The sequence below is a fragment of the Lipotes vexillifer genome, unplaced genomic scaffold (genome assembly GCF_000442215.2).
Source record: "Lipotes vexillifer unplaced genomic scaffold, Lipotes_vexillifer_v1.1 scaffold860, whole genome shotgun sequence".
Classification (NCBI taxonomy): Eukaryota; Metazoa; Chordata; class Mammalia; order Artiodactyla; family Lipotidae; genus Lipotes; species Lipotes vexillifer.
In genome coordinates this window covers 443,890-464,587 of record NW_006789568.1, presented here as the reverse complement: position 1 = coordinate 464,587, position 20,698 = coordinate 443,890, and the positions used below count along the sequence as shown (strand labels likewise).

At 35.5% G+C, this 20,698-nt stretch overlaps 2 protein-coding genes across 3 annotated transcripts in view; one reads left to right on the top strand and one right to left on the bottom strand.

The window, feature by feature from the left end:
* PSMD1 (proteasome 26S subunit, non-ATPase 1) overlaps positions 1–20,698 on the bottom strand; it is a 107,365-nt gene that overhangs the window by 50,865 nt on the left and 35,802 nt on the right. The gene's annotated exons all lie outside the window — the stretch shown is intronic.
* Positions 5,406–20,562, top strand: HTR2B (5-hydroxytryptamine receptor 2B). The gene is made up of 3 exons (XM_007462739.1): positions 5,406–6,112; positions 15,027–15,227; positions 19,633–20,562. The coding sequence occupies exons 1-3, from the start codon at positions 5,590–5,592 to the stop codon at positions 20,520–20,522; spliced, it is 1,614 nt and encodes a 537-aa protein (XP_007462801.1). The 5' UTR covers positions 5,406–5,589; the 3' UTR covers positions 20,523–20,562.

The window sequence follows — 20,698 nt, the reverse complement described above, 5'->3', positions numbered from 1 at the left end:
AAAAAAAAAAAAAAAAAAAAAAAAAAAAAAAAAAAAAGAACTTCTGACAGCTGCAGCTGTTCCTTGCAAACTGCAGGGCACGGACCCAGCTCACGACCGCAGTCTGTGTAGTATATTCAGGCCGCACTGAACACGGGACCTGCAGGCGGCGGAGCAGACTGTGTTCATGGAACAGAACCTAGAACTGGGGCGATGGGCTGAGGCCCAGCGGTGACAGGCCGCTCTTAACGGCTCCCGGGCACCCAGCGCCCGGAGCTGCACCGGGGTGCCGGGTGCCATGGTTCCGGGGTCTCGAGGTCCCGGAATCCCGCGGTCCAAAGTACCGGAACGCAACCCAAACCCAGCCCTGCCCAGCGGCCCTTGGATAAGGTGTCTTTGAAGTAAAAAAAAAGATACAAGTTTTAAAGAGAAATGCTCAGTCAATAGTGATGAATACTGCACAAAATCAACAACTGGTGTTAATTAGTGACTTTCTAAGAGTTATTTTAATAGAATGTTGGGGATAAAAATCTGATTACAAGGGTTATAGATTGGGTGGGTAGTAAGAAGGAAAAAGGATAGGCAATTCTCTAAAGAAGTCAAATGATGAAGGAAAGAGACTTAAGGGATAACGAAAAGGTTTTATTTTTTATTAACTGTAAACCTGAGCATGTCTGCAAGAAAGAAGTTAAAGCTGAGGAAATGAATATTCAAGGCATGGATTCTATGTGTGAAAAAGAAGATACTTTATTCAGCAAGATTGCAAAGAATTACCATAAAGAGTTGGGACTAAGGATTTAAGCAGAAGTTAGTTATGGTAAAGAGGAATGACAACATGATCCCAAACAATAGGATGGATGAAAAGAAAGACATTTTAAGAAGTTGAAAGGTGACAGAGCTTTCAGATGGGTCTAAGTCTTTCATTAAAATAAGATGTAAGGGACTTCCCTGGTGGTGCAGTGGTTAAGAATCTGCCTGCCAATGCAGGGGACATGGGTTCAAGCCCTGGTCTGGGAAGATCCCACACGCCGTGGAGCAACTAAGCCCACGTGCCACAACTACTGAAGCATGAGTGCCATAACTACTGAAGTCCGAGCACCTAGAGACCGTGCTCTGCAACAAGAGAAGCCACCGTAATGAGAAGCCTGCGCACCACAAGGAAGAGTAGCCCCCACTCGCCGCAACTAGAAAAAGCCCGTGCACAGCAACCAAGACCCAACACAGCCAAAAATAAATAAATAAATTAAAAAGTAATAATAAGAGGTAAATTCAGTCATCAGGGAAGAATGAGCGAAATTTTAGCTCTTTCACTGATCTCATCAAAGAGAGTGAACAAGAAAGGAATTAAAAAAAAAAGCCAAGAAATATTTGAGCTGCACCGAGGGCCCTGTTGAAGTGAGTTAGTCTTAGCTGTACCATATCTATATTATAATTATCAGTATATGCGTTTGCAACCCTCATAAAATTATAAATTATATTGATATAAAGGCAGAAAATGTTTATCTTGTTCATCACTGTACCTCCACAAGCTAACGGAACTCAATGAATACTTCGCAAATGACTGAATATGTAGTGGACACAATCCACATATTGTCAAAAATTCCTTAGTGTGTTAGTGTTTGAAAGATACTATGACTGAGAGATAAAAAATATCTTTGACTGATATTTAAGTTGTCTTCCTAAACGTATAAAAGATACTAGACTGTCCCTTTAAGTAGAAGACAGAATCTGTTCAATAAATTAAAAGGCATCAGGGATAAAAATAAGTATTTTAGAAAAAAAGGCACCAATTAGGTGTTTTGGTTATGGTCAGATTAGAGTTTGAGTCTGACCTTTAAGCTACTTTAGTAAGAATTAATTTATCTGGAGTTCTTGGTAAATGAGATATTCTACACAAATAAAGTTTCCAGATATTTGAAATCTCATTCTACCATTTAGAATCATACTTTTATATTTTTTGTCATTTTGGATGAAAATTAAAAAAAAATGCATTTCACGTATTCCTGTCATCCAAAACAGAGCTGATGATTTAACCTTTATTAAATATATGGTAGTCACCACTATGATATCAATTATTATACCACAGAGTTGTGGAGGGCTGAGTTATGAGAGCTACAAGTCTCTACTGTGAGTAGACCTACACACCTACACTTGTTAATTCCTGTTTTTTAATTGGCCCCATTTGCTATTACCAAAGTGCTTGTCCACCTCTTAATCTGTTACTCTACTCTGGAGAAGGGAGGGAAACGTGTTTGTTAAAACTGTCTCAAATATTAAAACAATAACAACAACAAAAAAACCGTCTCAAGAGTGAATTTATCAATGGATATTCTTTTGTACTATTTAGATTTACCACCATGTGCAAATGTTTGTTTTCATTAAAGATGGGGGAGAGAAGTTTTTGTGAGTGTGTTTAGAGCAAAAAAATTTGGAGTGGGGACTTACAGACAGCCTTCTGCCTAATGTGCATGAGGTTTCAGAACACAGGTTTAGTTATTTGCCAACTGAGAGCATCATCTACCCTTTTATTATTATTATTTTGCTTTCTCTCCCATTATCAGCTATGCTTCTAATAACTCAAGGTTGCCAAATAAGCAGTTGTTCTAGTTAGTTATGTCCTTTAGCCATTAAACTAACTAAAAATACAAAAATAAAATAAAAACATTCCAAGAACCAATTTTAACTACTTTTAGTTAAGGTTTTAAGAAAAAAAGTGAGGGACTTCCCTGGTGGTCCAGTGGTTAAGAATCCACTTTCCAATGCAGGGGACGCAGGTTCGATCCCTGGCAGGGGAACTAGGATCCCACATGCCGTGGGGAAACTAAGCCCATGCACCTCAACTACTGAGCATGCGAGCCACAACTAGAGAGCCCGCGTGCTCTGGAGCCTGTGCGCCACAACGAAAAGATCCCACATGCTGCAACCAAGATCCCGCGTGCTGCAACTAAGACCCTATTCAGCCAAAAATAAAATAAATAAATAAATATAAAAAAAAAAAGAAAGTGAGTAAATGTGGGTTAGAAGGGTCAGCATTGGCACAGTATTATAAAATAATAATGTTTGGTATTTTTATAATATACTCAATGAATATTTTAATAAATTTATCTGTAAACACAAATCAATGAAGGTTTCTTTCATACAAGTCTTTTCATTAAATATAATGATGCTATTTTCAATGTGACATTACTTGTTTTGCAGATACCTATCTGCCTGCATGAGCATAGGGGTCAAATTGTGGTTCAGAATAAAGCAGTATTTTAAGATATTTTCATAGTCCTGAAGAGAAATTCTGGCACATTAAAATCCATCTGATTGTTCTTGAGGATTATTTTATTCGTTTTCACCCAAAATTCTTAGTAAATATTTTTTCTAAAATATTGAATTTTGAGTTAAAATAAAACAAATATTGAATAAAATCTGAAGTGCTCAGTAGAACTGAAATGAACAAAATATTTTCCAATAACTTTCACAGAAGGTAAGGAATATAAATTTGAAACAGGGCATAAATGCTGTTGCCAATGTAGAAGTAATTAAATAATTAAAAAACATGAGCAATCTATGATGATCTTTATTTATTTTTTGCCACATGGCATGCAGGATCTAGTTCCCTGACTAGGGATCGAACACGTGCCCCCCTGCAATGGAAGCAGAGTCTTAACCACTGGACCGCCAGGGAAGTCCCCTATGATGACCTTTTAAAAGGAAACCTTGAGAATGCTGAAGTTCTAGTACTAAGCTAGTCTTACAGTTTAAGGAAAACTCAGATAGAATAGCTGATAAGCCTTTTACACTAATTTTCTGAAATAAGGCAGAAATATATTTTCATTATATATCACATACTTTCCCCAATGTATCTGTGAAAAAAAACTGCCAATGAACCAACTCCCAAATCCAGAGGCCATCTTTTTAAAAGCAAGCAATGAAAAAGTCTCTTCTAAAACTTATGTAAGCATGTAGAATTCAAACCTTTCTGTGTTCTTCTATATAAGGTTGTAACCAGAGCAAATTAATTGTGTTCCACAACAAAGGCATAAAAGCTGGATAAGAATCTTGTTTCACTGGTAGAAATTAGAGCTCTGGAAATCACTCTAAGGTTCACTGGGCAGAACCTTCACAGAATTAAAGCTCTAGTATCTCTAGATTGTATCTTATTCTTTTTCAAATGGGAAAAACAGCCTAGGGTTAATCTAAAACAGAACTACATTAAGCTAAAATGACAGAGTTTATTACAGTCCCCCCAATATTAAAGAGAGCTCTTAAGAATATAACTTGAAGAAGGGTCACGAACTGGTTCAACATACTTAACTAGTGATTTTATGAATTATAATGAATGCTGCTACTCTCTAAAAATGAATGTATCAAAGATGAAATAACCTCCTTGGCACGCTTACAGCTATACAACACATTTGTTTCATTGCTTTCAAGCACCAGTGCTGGAGGCTCAGAATAAGTCAATGGGAGGAGGACTTCAGTCACAGCAGCATCTGGTCTACTGAGCAGATAAGATGACATGCTTGGGAGAGTGAAGAGCAAGCAAGAGGTAAGTATTTAACAAATAAATATAGAGTTGATCTAAAGAGTTTTCTTTTTTTCTTTCTTCACAAACTCTGCTACCATAATCTTTTATTTCTATTCAGTGGTTAAAAAAACCAAAATGAAAAATTTACAAATGTTAAAGGGGAGATTTTTAATGTGGGATTTGTAGATTTTATGAATAAATGATTTAAGCTTCCTCTTAGCTTCCCCTCCTTTCCTCGGAAACTGGGAAGGTTAAGAAAAAAATTACTACTTAAAACCAAAAAAGAACTGGTTCAAATTTGGCATAAAGTGATAAACATAAAGTGATAAATTTGGAAAATATTTGTTGCAGAAACATGCTTTCTTTGAAAGATGAAATAAGTAAAAACAATTATCTGGATTCTAGTAATACTTATTTTCTCCCCTTCTTTCAAACTAAAGGAGTTCTAAAATGTTTTATAAAAATGGCATTCATATCAGTATTAAAATAAACCTGCTCAGACAAAACCCAATTACAAATAAGGATTCCTAGCTGGTAAATCATTTATTTATACGTTAGGGGGGCTTGGAGTGTTTCTAGGTAGATGGCCAGTGTGTAAGAAAAGTTCTATTCAGAACTATTTGGTGCTCTGATGTTTCTAATCTTCTGTACGTATTCTAAAGTAAAGGTAAAAAGACATTCAAGGGTCAGGAAACACCTAGGTTTTTATTATACCACTGAAAAAATTAATATATCTCGTTTCATTAATTGGAGCATACCAGGCATACGTTTATGAGGATTGGCTGCATTGTCACAAATGCACAAGAGACCTATTGAGAAGGGAGGGGCTACTAATAAATTCAACTTTTTAAACTGGGTTTTGAAAATAAAGAAATAAAATAATGCAACTGACGTATTTTATATCTAGGGGGAACTCTCTGGCATTCAAATTCAAACTCGACTCCACCACTACAAGAAAAAAAAAGAGGGAGAGAGAGAAACCAAAAATATAGTCTTTTTTTCACAGCTATCAGTTTCTTTCACTAAGCCTTCTGAAACTGGAACCTCTGCAGAATACTAAACACTCGGGCCTTACCTAGAGACATGGACAAATGTATGTATGCTCTCATTTTATAGAACTTGAAATTCTTTTTTTAAGGAAGGAGTCAACTTTGGCCTTGAGTATCTGGCATGGGTACAAAGGCTTAAAAACGCAGATGACCAGCTTAGCTACTGACCATGCTGACCACTGTCTGGAATCGGAACAAATTAAAGAAAAACAACGAATGGCTCTCTCTTATAGAATATTCGAACAACGCACAATTTCTGAGCACATTTTGCAGAGCTCATTTGACCATGTAATCTCTTCTAACTGGTCTGGATTACAGACAGAATCGATACCAGACGAAATGAAACAGATTGTTGAGGAACAGGGAAATAAGCTGCACTGGGCAGCTCTTCTGATACTCACGGTGATAATACCCACAATTGGTGGAAACATCCTCGTTATTCTGGCTGTTGCACTGGAGAAAAAGTTACAGTATGCTACCAATTATTTCCTAATGTCCCTGGCAGTGGCTGATTTGCTGGTTGGATTGTTTGTGATGCCGATTGCCCTCTTGACAATAATGTTTGGTAAGTATTTCACTTTGTTCCTGCCATCAAACCACCGAACTATGGTATACTATTAGAGAAACAGATACTCATTTAATCTTTAAAAATGGACTTGGACTATTTAAAGGTACAGTGAGTAAACAGTCCCTCATTTTTCATCATTTTCTATGGTTGATAATCAGTTTTAAAGAGCAAAAAATAATTTCTTGGAAACAATTCCATTCCCTCCTCAGCCACCTAACAAAATCATTTAAAAAGTCATCCAAGTTAGCAATATTCATATATTCTGCATACATTACCTAAAAATTATTGTGAAGAACAGACCTATACTTTACCCCATTACTAGTACTTTTTTTTTCTTGATAAAGCAATATCTAGGACACTGCTGTGACAGTTAATGTGCTGGGTTAATTATTAATAATAAGGTCTTTGAATCACTAAATTCCAGTATAAATCTCTAAACCCCGATTTAAATTGGAATTGTTCTTAAAAATCTTGTTATATCTCTTTATAGTTTGTGTACTTAAGACTTAAACACAAGTCTTACACATGTGTCTTGTTAACAGAAAACTATGTTTAGTTGATGAAGGAATGGTCTGGCTCAGAGCATCTCAAGAGATGATCCATCTGTTTAATTTTTATGATTTCTGACCATTTGTGTCCTTGATATATGTTAGAGGAATCAGACCTCTAAGTTACTAAAATAAGGGATCAAAACCTGAGTCATTACAATAATTTAAAATATAATTAGAACTGAAATCTTAGTTGTAATATTGATAAAAAGATAACGATATTAAAATGATATAAGTAGTTTCCTATTCATGCATATCATCTCTAGTTAGAGAATTTGGGTAAACACAAATAATTCTGATGATGAATTACGAGGGCTTTTAAGAACCAGCATTAAGAGAATATTTAACTTATTTAATGCTTGACATTAATTGATATTCCATTCATTAACTGCTTAAGAAAAAATGATTATTTGTAGCAGATAGGGCTTCTTGGAATTGCTTATATGGTGAAGATAAAAATATTTCAGGTTATAGAAGTAAAATTAATTAATTAGAATATATATTAGAAGGTGAAGAAAAACTGCCATTCAAACTATTGTATTCAGGTTTAAATGTTACATTTTTATAAGTAAGTACAGAAAGATATCTAAGAGTAAGTACTTGATCCCCCACATTTAATCAGATGGTGACAGGCTAAAACTTCCCATTCTAAATCGACACTTATCCAGGCTTTAAGTTCTATGGTAGGACATGCAGTAATGAATAAGGTTTTCTGCTTTAGAAGACTCTCTAATCATTAATATTGCCTGTCTATACCCCTCCCTTTTACAAATTTGCAACCTTTTGAATAATCTAGTGCTACACATAACCATGGAAAATAATTAAGAAATCTTACTCTAAAGGAGAACCTAAACAATCTTAATTCTGAATAAAGTTTAAAAGAAATAAATGAGGATTATGCAGGAACATTTATGCATATATGGTAAAGACTGTATAGGCATTGATTCAAACTCTTATCTCCATGCACACAATAGTTTAGTGTGTCAAATCACTCTTTAAATTGTGCTTTGCTAGGCGTACAAAAAATATTAAAATGCTCGTCTCATACTACCACAAAATTTAATTGACGTTATGCTGAATAAATGAGATTGAAGTGAATTTTAACTTTAAAATCCATGAGTCCATCAAACATCTATTAGTCTTTGCAAAATACTGTGGTAGATACTTAAATCAACAGCTAAACAGTTAAGGAATCTTAAAAGGCAAAGTTTCATGGCATTAAAGTAAGCTGACAAACAAAACACAAAAGCAGACAACAGTGATAATCCCATGTATTCCACAGGAAAACCGTAGGTATATAGCAGCTGAAAACTAAGTTTATATTTAAATATTTGGGGCCCAAGATAGTCTTAGCTATGAGTCAGCAGAAAATCCAACATATTTTAACACAAAATATGTAGAATGTCTTCCTATGTCTGAAATAATTATTATATTTTTAACCTCATTTCCTTCTTTAAAATGTAAATTTTTAATTACAAAATAAACTCTTTCATAGACTGAAACACTTCTACTATCAGTAATTAAGCTATATAGAAAGGTCAGTAGATTTTTAAAAATAAACTAACCTGGGAACTTTGCCACTATTTAAAATGTTACTGCATTAATTCATTATTGAAAACATTACTCTATTTCTATGAGAAAATGCATGTTGCCCTCTAAAAAGCTTCAAAAGGATGCATTCATAAATTGGGAACTGCACATATTATAAATGGGGACCTGACTTCAAATACTAAGATTTTTTGATAGCCTTTCATGTGTTAACAAATACTAAGACTTTCTAAATTAATGCATTTATAAGAATTTCTATAATCTTAAAATGCAGGAGTAGATTTTGTGTATTTTTCTCTCATTATAGGGACAGTCTTCAGAACTTCTGAAGTCCGTACAAACAAAAGTGTCCCTGGCTCTGTAAACATAAACAAACTAATTACCACTATGAATGACACAAGTTATTTTAGTTATCTCACAGAAATTCAATGAAAGTAACACTGAAACTTTATATTCTAATAAAATGTAGGTTAAAGAAAAAAAGGAGAGCACTGAAAATTTTAAAGTGGCTTTCACACTGAGAAACATTTTATTCAACCAATAATTTGTAAAATATTTGATTATATGTTATTTGAATTTCTTCCAAGATTATTACGACTGGCAGGCACAACATGGTCTTTCAAATTGTGCTACATCAACTTTTCTGTCACTTCTTCCTCTTTGGGAGCATTGGACTTAACCTTTACTTTCCAGTTTTTTACTGTCTTGTCTATAATTCTTAAAAATCATGATCACAAATTAGTAGCTTATAACATAAGGCTTGAAGTTGCCTAGGTTAGAAATACTTGAGTATGACGCAAAGGAAAACAGAACATCATATGCCGATATAAAAAAGACAGATTATTCAGTTTAAGAACGTCTCCGAACTTTGCCTTCTCTAATGAAATAAATGATTAAAAATGTAAAGGGAGTAAATACAGCATTTGGTCATTCATTGGTCATTACTGGCTTATTTACAACAAGTTTTAATCCATGTCTCATGATCTGTAAGTTGAAACAGTATCTGTGGTACAGTTGAAAGAGGGTGTATAAAATGGCTGAAAGATGGGGGTTTGAAGCAAGATACCCTAGGCTTTGAATCCTGGTTCTCCTGTATTGGCTTACACAAGTCACTTAACATATCAGAGTTCAATCACCTTGTCTGTAAAATGGTTACGCTACATCTTCCATTGCCAATAGCTTGTGAAATTGTCAAGTAGGTCCCAGCACGTTTTAGGCACTAATAATTGGCAAGTATCAGTACAACATGCAAAGGGTTTATATACTTAAATATAAGATTTAGTTTGGATGTGAGTTTCACCAGAGATGAGATAAATGTATAGCAGTAAAAGAAAAAAAAATCAGTTATTCATTTATGCAGTGAAATGCTGCTCTACCTAATTCTTAAATGAGGGAGCAAAGCAATTAAAGGCACTTCTTTTTGGAAAGCGGAAATTTTAAAAAACCAAGGAAAAATTTTTATAAGTATTAAATCACTCGAAACGCTTAAAACACTATATTGGACATCTAACCCCAGGATACCTCATATGCTCAAATGTAATGAAAAAACAAGAAAAACAGAAACAAAGCAGAAGCTTTATAATAAAAATTTAAGCACTGGTCTAGGTCTGTCTTTTCCAGAAGATAAATATAGAAACATAAGAATTTGAGATTAAAAAAAAACGTGTACTTGAAACTATGTCCTTTTTGGACATTAGAGCCATTTAGGATTTGTCCTGCTCCAATACATGCATGAACTATTTACCTCAACGAACATAGTCCTCTTGGAATGGCTTTAAAAATAGTCTTTAAGTCCTCAAAAGGGAAATCTTTTATGTGCCAGATTCAGAGATTAATGTCAATTACTTTCCAAAACAAAAAAACAAAAAACAAACAAAAAGGCATGGCAATGTTTGGCAATGCACATAGGTTACTTACGCTTCTTTGCCACATATATAACATAGTTAAAATTCAACTTTAGTGAAAGGCATACTTTCATGACAAATTTAATTAAAAGTCGAACAGTTAAACATGTTCTCATGCCCTTTTTCTGAAGTACAGTTTTAAGTTTAACTGGATGCACACACTCTTGCTACAGCAGGCAGGAAGACAAACATACCAGGCTTTATACTGATGATGTGGCTCATTGTTTCTAAGTGGGAGTGTTTTAATGGTTGGGCTAGTTGGCTAGTTTCTGTCAAACAATAATAGTAATACGAACTAACATTTATTGAGCGCTTTCTCTATGCCAGATATTGTTCTAAACACTTTACATGTATTATTGCATTTAATCCTCAAAGCAACTCTATAAAATCAGTATTATTATTATCATCCCCATTTTACAAGAGAGGACATAGGAATAAATAAGTGGAAGAGATACAACTTGAACCTAGGAGAACTGATTCTAGAATTCACACTCTTAACCTCTGTTACACTGCTTTCTCAAATGAAATGAGAAATTATATCAACCAAAACTATAATATTTGGCAAAGACAACATTTATATCTTAAATAACTCGATCTAACAGGAGGGCCATAGAATTTTCTCTAGGGACAAGGCAGAACCCAATATTTTTTTAAGGTTATATTTCATATTAAATGATACAGAATATGTGGGTCTTAACCAATACTTGCATGAATCCTTGAAATGATTGCCAGACATCTTTTCTGAGGAAGATATTAGACATAGGTCTAAGAAGTTACTGAACCTTCCCTGGGAGACAAATAGAAACGTATGTAACTGAACGGCAGTTCTACCACCCCTTATGTATGATGGTACTTACAGCACACAAGTCTTCATTTTAAACAAGATATTTGTGCTACTAATATTTTTAGATAAATAACGAACTGTCCATGATCCAAGACTCATCTAAGACTTGTTTTGCTCCTATAATTATCAATTTGTAATTATTTTAGGCACCCAAAGAAATGCCATTATTCAAACCTTACTGGAAGTAAATTCCTCTTTGAGTTTAATGAAGTGGATAAGGCAACGAGGTGGGAAATGGGATTTTTGGTTTTGTTTTTTTTTGCGGTACGCGGGCCTCTCACTGCTGCGGCCTCTCCCGTTGCGGAGCACAGGCTCCGGACGCGCAGGCTCAGCGGCCATGCCTCACGGGCCCAGCCGCTCCGCGGCATGTGGGATCTTCCCGGACCGGGGCACGAACCCGTGTCCCCCGCATCGGCAGGCGGACTCTCAACCACTGTGCCACCAGGGAAGCCCGGGATTTGTTTTTCAGAGAAATTTTGTGTGCTTTCTTTTTGTGGGACAACAAATACTATATAATTTAAATGTCTTCCCCTTTCTGTATTAGCTTTTATTAAAAAAAAAGTCTAATTTAGAGCCCCAGCAGTAATTAATTTAGTTTAAGTACCTGATAACTTATTTCCCTTAGATTCTTTCTTTCTTTTTATGTTCCACTTAAAATAATACATTACATTCTTATGGAAATAAGTTAGACATAATACATTATAACAAATAAATGAAATTATAAATCCTTAAAACAAATTAAAACTCCTAATAAAAATAACATATAAGTTTTTGAATAGCTAACCTATCTCACCATACCAAGTTAACCTTTTTCAGTTACTCTGAATAGTAAAAAACTTTTCTGACCTTGAGCCTATCAAATTAATACTATTTAGAATGAAAATATCTGGGCTAGAAAAAGTCCTTTTATAAACTGAGATTGTCTAGAACTGTTTTTAACTTGTATAAATTATTGCATTACATAATTTCTACTTAGGCAATTATTTTAGCTTTGTATAAAAGATTTCTATTTAATGCAGTCATCTGTTACTTTTATATTAGTTTCATAAAAACATTCTATTCACTAGTATTTCATGAAACTTGGAATCATAAAGGTTAATCAAAAAGATCCATCACTCTTAATTCTAAACCTCAGTCTCTTTCTTTCTTAAAGTAATTTCTCTATCACGTTTCAATATCTCTACTGTTATCAATTAAGAAAGCACTCAAGTAATAAAATTTTAATGATCTGCATTAATTTTAATATCCACTATCTGTTCCAAAATTGGAGTTTATAAAATAAATTCATTATGTTGGAAAAGGAGGCTAACAAGGTTTCACAGGTTTAACTAAAACCAGCACTAAAGAGCTTTCCCTCTTAGCTCACAATTAGAAGTATGTGGGTCAGGCAGTTCAATTCCAAAGACATGTACTTTTCATATGAGAATTCTATTGTGGCTTCCTACTCACGGCTACTAGATTTATGACTAGAATTTTCCAGACCTTAATTAAAAAATATATAATCCATAATTAGAATAGCTAAATAGGCAAGTTTAAATTTATTAGCAACCCACTTTGAAAGATGATGGAGAGCATGCATTTAAAAAAAGGAAGCCTAAGATATAAGACATTAATTATCTGCCTTTTAAAATCCTTAACTATGGTTAACATCTCTGGTTGTAGCTCTAGGCTTGAGTATTTTTCTACTTCCTACTCAGTTCTAAATCTGAACTTCAGGATAGTTTAAGAAGAAGCCTCACTTCAAGTAACTTCCACTGCAAAACTATCTGTCATGTATGATTCTTTCCACTCTAGACCATAAGTTTGCTTAAGCTCAGGTCAAAGAGTACATTGCTGCCTTTGTTCAAGGTCCTTTACCACTAGTTAACAGGAAAACTGAACACTACGGCTAAGAGGGAGAAAGTCTGATTGATTAGATTCATTCTAAACACAAGTTTCTCTGCCATACTTTATTTCTTTGTTTATTTTGAGCGTCTTCCATAAGTTCGTTTCTGTGAGGAATTCTGAGTGCCTACCCTACGCCAGCAAACTCAAAACACAACCTTTCCAAAAAAGCAGTGCTTCTCAAACACTAATCTGCATACAGATCACCTGAGTATTTCCTTCAACTGCAGCCTGCAGTTCTAACTAGTTCCTAGGTGATGCTGATCCTTGCTGATCTGAAGAGCACACCTTGAGTAGCAAGGCCCTAAAGAACACTTTCAATTAACATTTAAATTTTGATTAAATAAATGCTCCCTCTCATATTCAAAGACTTAATTGTACCACAATTTACTCATCCACAAAATCAATGATATAATCTCTAAGGTCTCTTCCAGCTCAATGACTATAATTTATCATCTCTGTCCCTTATCCCCACCCCCAATTCAGTGAAGTAGGAAAAGTCTGAATTCAGTAATTTACTTAAAAGTATGAATTAGTCCTTCCACCTAATGCTTTAAATCCTTTTGAAAGAATCTGCTGAACGTGGAACCAAGTACCAAGGAATCATTTATCCTTTTTTCAATAAAAAATTCATACTGACTTTGTTTTAAAAAGAAATATTTTAATATTTCTATTAAGCATGCCACATACCAACTCTGGAAACAGAAGGCACCAAAAGGTGCGTTTGTCAGCCTTGCTACCTACCTTTTTTTTTTGCTACCTACCTTTTTTTGTGAAGTATCCAAATATTTTTCACTGAGATCCCACTTGAGTCTTGAAAAAGATATATTCAAGTCTATCTAAAACCTCTTCCCCTAAATTATGGCCCTTTTTTGATCTAGGATACTAACCTTTCTTCACACCCAGGCTTCCTGAATTTAAACAGTTTACAATTAAAGGGTCTCTTGGTGCTCTGAAATCCTGAGATAGTTATCTTGGTTCCCTCTTCAATTATCTCAATCATTTTATACCTGTCAAAGTCAGATATATTCGCAAAAACCAGGAAAAGAAAAGTAGTTTACATGTCAGTGGACATACAATTAAACCATAAAAAGGGTTTATATAATCTCATATGTATGACATTTGTTCTATACAGGAGGAATTTGCTTTTATAGCAAGTTCTAAAATCTGTGTGTGTTTGTAAAATGGATTCTAACTGAAATACTCTAGGACAAACGTTATAATAAATTTTAGTTGTTTTAAGACTGCAAAATTTAGTAGTGAGTATATGTATAATGCATAATGTATCACATTCATATATGTATAAATACTCGTCTAAGTAAATTTATTGGAAAACTATCATACAACAAACCTGAAATTTTTTAAAAAGTTAATATTTCTGAAGTGTTTCAGACTGTATGAGGTATAGAATAAATGCTTTTTAAATAAGAATTTGTTAAATAAAGTATTATGCTTAATAATGAGATTTTCTTTTTAAACCCAAGTCTGTACTGCTTATTACATCTCCTTGCTTGGAGTGAAGGATGGACTATATTGGAAACAACAAAAGGGTAACAACCCATTTTTCTTTGGAATAATCTGAAGCCATTCCTTTTGCAAACTTTATTTAAGAACTATTTCTGTCAAAAGGAAAACTCAAGTCATCCCACTTAGTTATTTCACCAAATTAGAGTTTGCTATAAACAAGGATCATAGCTAGTTAATGCTAGACGTGAGCCAAAATCCCAGGCCTCACTGAGACTGCCATGCTAATATTCTTTTTGCCACATTATATTGCTTCCTCTATTTGGTAAATGTTTTTTTTTTAAAAAAATACAATAGCAGCTTAAAAATAAATTTTATCTGAATAGTAAGGTTAAGTTCCAGCTGTAACACTGTATACATTTTTAAAAGATCACAAAAGAGCAAAGGTCAAAATAATGCTAAAAATGCTAAACTGATTTAGGAAGAGCTGTAATTATTATACAAAACAGAAAATGTATTTAAAGGGTACCATCTACAGAAATGTATTTAATATTACTGACTCCATTATCTGAAGTCAAACATTACCTTGGAGCTTAAGTCATAAAATTTCAGATGAATACAGAAAAAGGTTAAAAAATATGTATCACTTAAAAAAGAAACTGCAGATTAAAGGTTGCCATTCTGAGAATATGTTTTTGTTTTGTTTTTCTTTCTTTCAGAGGCTATGTGGCCCCTCCCACTGGTTCTATGCCCTGCCTGGTTATTTCTTGACGTTCTTTTTTCTACCGCATCCATCATGCATCTCTGCGCCATTTCAGTGGATCGTTACATAGCCATCAAAAAGCCAATCCAGGCCAATCAATATAACTCACGAGCTACAGCATTCATCAAGATTACAGTGGTGTGGTTAATTTCAATAGGTATGTGGGGAATTACAGGGTGTGGGGTGGTGTATATAGGCTTTGGTTCCATTTGGCTAGGAGATTACCAGGCCTGGTAGACACTGTTACACCAATACAAGCTCCTCACAACATTACATTCATCGTACAGCCTCTAAAGCACACTATCAGCAAAAAGTGTGAAAAAGAAGAAAAGTTCAAGGCTTGATTTTGACATGCAGGAAGACTAAATCTGAAAACAGTTTTCATATTTGTCAACCGATCATTAAGGTCTGGGTAGCATGCAGAATCTTGAAATTTTATTAAAGTAACAACACTAAAAAAAAATGAAATGCATCTTAAATCACACCTAAGAAGATAAATAGGAAAAGAGGGAAAAAAAACAAAAACAAAAAGAACCCAAACTTTTTGTTTGCAGGTATCAGAGTTCATATATTCACCTTGGAAACCAATATGTACGCAAACTAAAGGCATTACTGTCTAAGTGTTTCGAACATGTTTAATTACAAGTTTTAAGAGATATACAAACGATGTTCAGAAATAATTTTTGGGAGAAATCGTATTTCTTCTAAACTATTTTATGCCCCTGTGCCCATGTTTAATACTCAAAGATAGCTGCTATATTAGAGTATCTTAGCATGGAGTACAGCATAAATGATAACTCAAATCTTTTAAGTAAGTTAGTATCAGAAAAACAAATAGATTCACAACTGTTACTATGATCATTAACAGTTTGCCAGCAGATTCACTTTCTCCTAGTAAGGAAAAATTCAAAGAAGGAAAAAAAATCAAGAGAGACCTAAAAATGCTAAAAGGAAAGCAAGAAAAAGATGTGACTTCTCTCCCTAATCAGAAAAAAGAACGCTGGGGGTAAAAAACAAGAAAGCAAGACATTGAAAATGACCTTTATGTTCCTGGAATAAAGATACCAAGGCCAACCCTCTTTTGAAAAATTTGGAGGTAAAACTAAGGACTGTTACTAGTCTGGCTTGGGAAGAAATTAGGGTCAAGGAAAACTCTATTCAGAATGGAGGTATCTGCAAGTAAAGAGAAAAGGCTAGCTTTGGGGACAGAGGCTGATTGATAGAAGAGGCCCCTAAAAAAGAAGCTACGGAAAAGGCATGGATGGGTGACAACTGCCAAAATTTAGAATGGAGAGAAGGAAAACTAAAGTAGTTCATGTCAAACAACCCATACCTTTTTGGTAAGCTCAGTGTGATAAGGGAGAAGGAAAGGGAAACAGTGTGTGTTGGGGTAGGCTGGAGGCGGGGGTGGGACTGCCTAGAGAAAGGCGGAGCGGGAGGGGGGGGGGGGGGGGGGTGGCGGAGAGAATAGGGCAAAGGTAGAGGGAAAACAGGAGAAATGGCTCCTTAAGAGAATTAAAACATTGAAACTGAAATATAATCAAGCCAATAAACAGCCTGTTGGTACCTCAATCAAGGCTGGATGACATGAATTTATAAATTGATCAAATTTATAGAGTACCTATGATATGTTAGGTACTAAGAATACAAAGATAAATAAGAAAAAGAATCTTTGCACTCAGGAAGATGGACTAATACTAAGTGATATGTATACAGGAAGAAAAGAATAAAAAGATGACCCCAAATTTACAGCTTAGAAAGATCTTACAAATCTACTTTTTCCTTTTACAGATGAGAAAAGAAACCTAGAGGTTTTAAACAGTTGGCTTAAAGACTTAACAGCTTTTTAGCACAAAGGCCAAGATCAATGCCATTTTCATTTCATCACACTTTGTGTTGTAGAACCAATGACAATTTAGTGACTTTGTAAAAGAAAAGGCACATAATGAGGTTAGTTCAGTTTTTAAATTCTGCAAAGTGCTAAAAAAAAAAAGAGCTCACTTTCTTCTTCTGAATTTACAGTTATTCTAGGTAACATCTGACAACAGTAAGGCGAAAGGAGAATAAGAGGGTAAGGTATAAAAAATACTAGTGAAAACTTAAATGTCATTGACCAACAGGCTGGTTGGGAAGGTAACCTGAGCCTTGATGGGAGTTAATGGAATGTAAAAAAAGAGAAGGAAGGATGCACTAGATGTCAAGATAACTGTAAAGAGAAGTAATGAAGAGTATCAGGACAAGAAAGCGAAATATCAGAGTTCATGATTTTCGATATGGGCCAGTTTTTTTTTTTTAATTTATTTATTTTTGGCTGTGTTGGGTCTTTGTTGCTGCGCATGGGCTTTCTCTAGTTGCGGTGTTGGGGGGGATGCTCTTCGTTGTGGTGTGCAGACTTCTCATGTAGTGGCTTTTCTTGTTGCGGAGCATCTAGGCACACAAGCTTCAGTAGTTGTGGCATGCAGGCTCAGTAGTTGTGGTGCACGGGCTCTAGAGCACAGGCTCAGTAGTTGTGGTGCACGGGCCTAGCTGCTTCACGGTATGTGGGACCTTCCTGGACCAGGGCTTGAACCCGTGTCCCCCACACTGGCAGGCAGATTCTTAACCACTGTGCCACTAGGGAAGTCCCTATGGGGTAGTTTTAAGTGGACTTATGGATGGATGGCTTCAGGAGTGCATTGGAGTTGAAGAGTTCAAGAAATATAAAATTAGGTGTTAGAAGAGTAATAAATGGGATGAAGTCATGGAAGATGATAGCAAGGTTAACAGTGGATAGAAAACTATAGCAAGGGGCCGAAACCATTAAGGAAGACAGACATATATCCTGGAGGTTGGTAGATGATCTGGATGGAGAATAGAGTGGTATAAGTAGCTTAAATAGACTTTAAAAGGGAAGTGCTTTGGGGTGGGGAAAGAACAGTGTAATGATTACCTGGAAGTAACAGGGTAGAGGTGGGGCCAGCCAAGTTTTTCTATAAAGGGCAAGAGAGTAAATATTTTGGTCTTACAGATGCTATATGGTTCTATCAGAACTACTCAACTCTGCAGCAGAACAAAAGCAGCCATATATAATACATTAACAAATGGGTATGGCTGTGTTCCAATAAAGTTTTATTTACAAAAACAGAAGGCAGGCCAGATTTGGCCGTTGGGCTATAGTTTGCTGACCCCTAGTGTAGAAAAGAAAGTATACAGAATCCTCTTTCTGGTGTTATACCTGAGGAAAAGTAGAAAAAGCAGTGGCCTCCATTAGAAAGGGTTTGAGGAATATATTCTTGTCGAGGTCTCTTTGCTACCATAAAAAGGCTATGCAGGTGACAGGAGTACTTTTAGATTCATAAAAGTGAATTCTTTCATGATACTTCCTAGAGGTGTCTAAAGATCAATTAATTCAGACTTATTTTAAAGTATTTGCTGTTTCAAAGGGAAAGGATTAGGGTTAACCCTTGTGCTATCTTGCTAATAAGCTACTTCACTAATAAACAAGGTCATATTTAAATACCAACTTCATGGTATTTAAAGTATAATAAAATTAGCATGAAGTACATTTCTTTCATTTTTATTAGAAGAACCTTCAATCTTGAAAATAAATTTCATGGCTTCCCTGGTGGCACAGTGGTTAAGAATCTGCCTGTCAATACAGGTGACACAGGTTTGAGCCCTGGTCGGGGAAGATCCCACATGACGTGGAGCAACTAAGCCCGTGCGCCACAACTACTGAGCCTGCACTCTAGAACCCGCAAGCCACAACTACTGGGCCCAAGTGTTACAACTACTGAAGCTCGCATGCTTAGAGCCCATGCTCTGCAACAAGAGAAGCCACTGCAGTGAGAAGCCCGTGCACCACAATGAAGAGTAGCCCCTGCTCACTGCAACTAGAGAAAGCCCGCATGCAGCAACAACGAACCAACAAAGCCAAAAATAAATAAATATTTTTAAAAAAGCAAGTAAATTTCATGATCCACTCGCTCTCAAATTTTAAGTAGCATTTGAAAAAAAAACAATAAACCCTGAGTTTTCCCTAAGAAGTCAGAAAGAAAAGGTTAAAAGACATTCACAAATATCAAAAGATAAAACTGTCTGTTAAACGAAACTGGGTAACCTCACAGATTATAAAATAGCTATCTACTCAGAATTAAGATATTGCATGAATGTATTCTTAAGTCTCTTTAGCTCAACTACACTGGATATTAAGATAAAAGCAGCTTCTCTTCTGAATTCTTTTCCTTAACTTGGGATAGATCAACAAACAAAAATAGATAATGAGAAATGGAGAATAAATGAAGACATCCTCTACTATTTCATGCATACACTATGGTTTTAGGGAAGCTTTAATTATAAAACTGAAACCACTAACCAATCTCTTTAAAAACAGCAGGTTTGCTTACTTAGGTTCTATTTGTCAAATCTTCCACTGATTTATTGCTTGACAGATTCTGCATTGTGGGTACCAGGAATTACAATACACTAATAGGGTAAAGTCAGTAAGATAAACTTTAAAAGGACCTAATCTAAGAGTCAAAGGTCATAAAATAACTCAATTTATCTTGTTTCTTCTTCCTTAGGCATTGCCATTCCAATCCCTATTAAAGGTATAGACACTGATGTGGGTAACCCAAACAACATCACTTGTGGGCTGACAAAGGATCGTTTTGGCAATTTCATGCTCTTTGGCTCATTGGCTTCCTTCTTTACACCTCTGGCGATCATGATTGTCACCTACTTTCTCACTATCCATGCTTTACAGAAGAAAGCTTACTTGGTCAAAAACAAGCCACCTCAACGCCTAATGTGGCTGACTGTGTCCACAGTTTTCCAAAGGGATGAAACACCTTGCTCATCACCAGAAAAAGTGGCAATGCTGGATGGTTCTCACAAGGACAAAACCCTGCCCAATGCAAGTGATGACATACTTATGCGAAGAACGTCCACAGTAGGAAAAAAGTCAGTGCATACCATTTCCAATGAACAGAGAGCCTCAAAGGTTCTAGGGATTGTGTTTTTCCTCTTTTTGCTTATGTGGTGCCCCTTTTTTATTACAAATATAACTTTAGCTTTATGTGATTCCTGCAACCAGACTACTCTCAAAATGCTCCTGGAGATATTTGTGTGGATAGGCTATGTTTCCTCAGGGGTGAATCCTCTGGTCTACACCCTCTTCAACAAGACATTTCGGGATGCATTTGGCCGGTACATCACCTGCAATTACTGGGCCACAAAATCAGTAAAAACTCTCAGAAAATGCTCCGGTAATGTGTACTTCCAGAATCCAAGGGCAGAGAACTCTAAATTTTTTATGAAACATAGAATGCGAAATGGCATTAATCCTGCCATGTACCAGAGTCCAATGAGGCTCCAAAGTTCAACCATTCAGTTTTCATCAATCATTTTACTAGATACACTTCTCACCGAAAATGAAGGTGACAAAACTGAAGAGCACATCAGTTATGTATAGAGTAATGGCACAGTTTTTATAAACTAATATAATGACGAGTAAGATAAAGAAGATATAAATATACCAAGAATTACATAAAGAACTTTATATCATGTATCAAAAATCATCTCTTGGGGCTTCCCTAGTGGCGCAGTGGTTGAGAGTCCGCCTGCCGATGCAGGGGACACGGGTTCGTG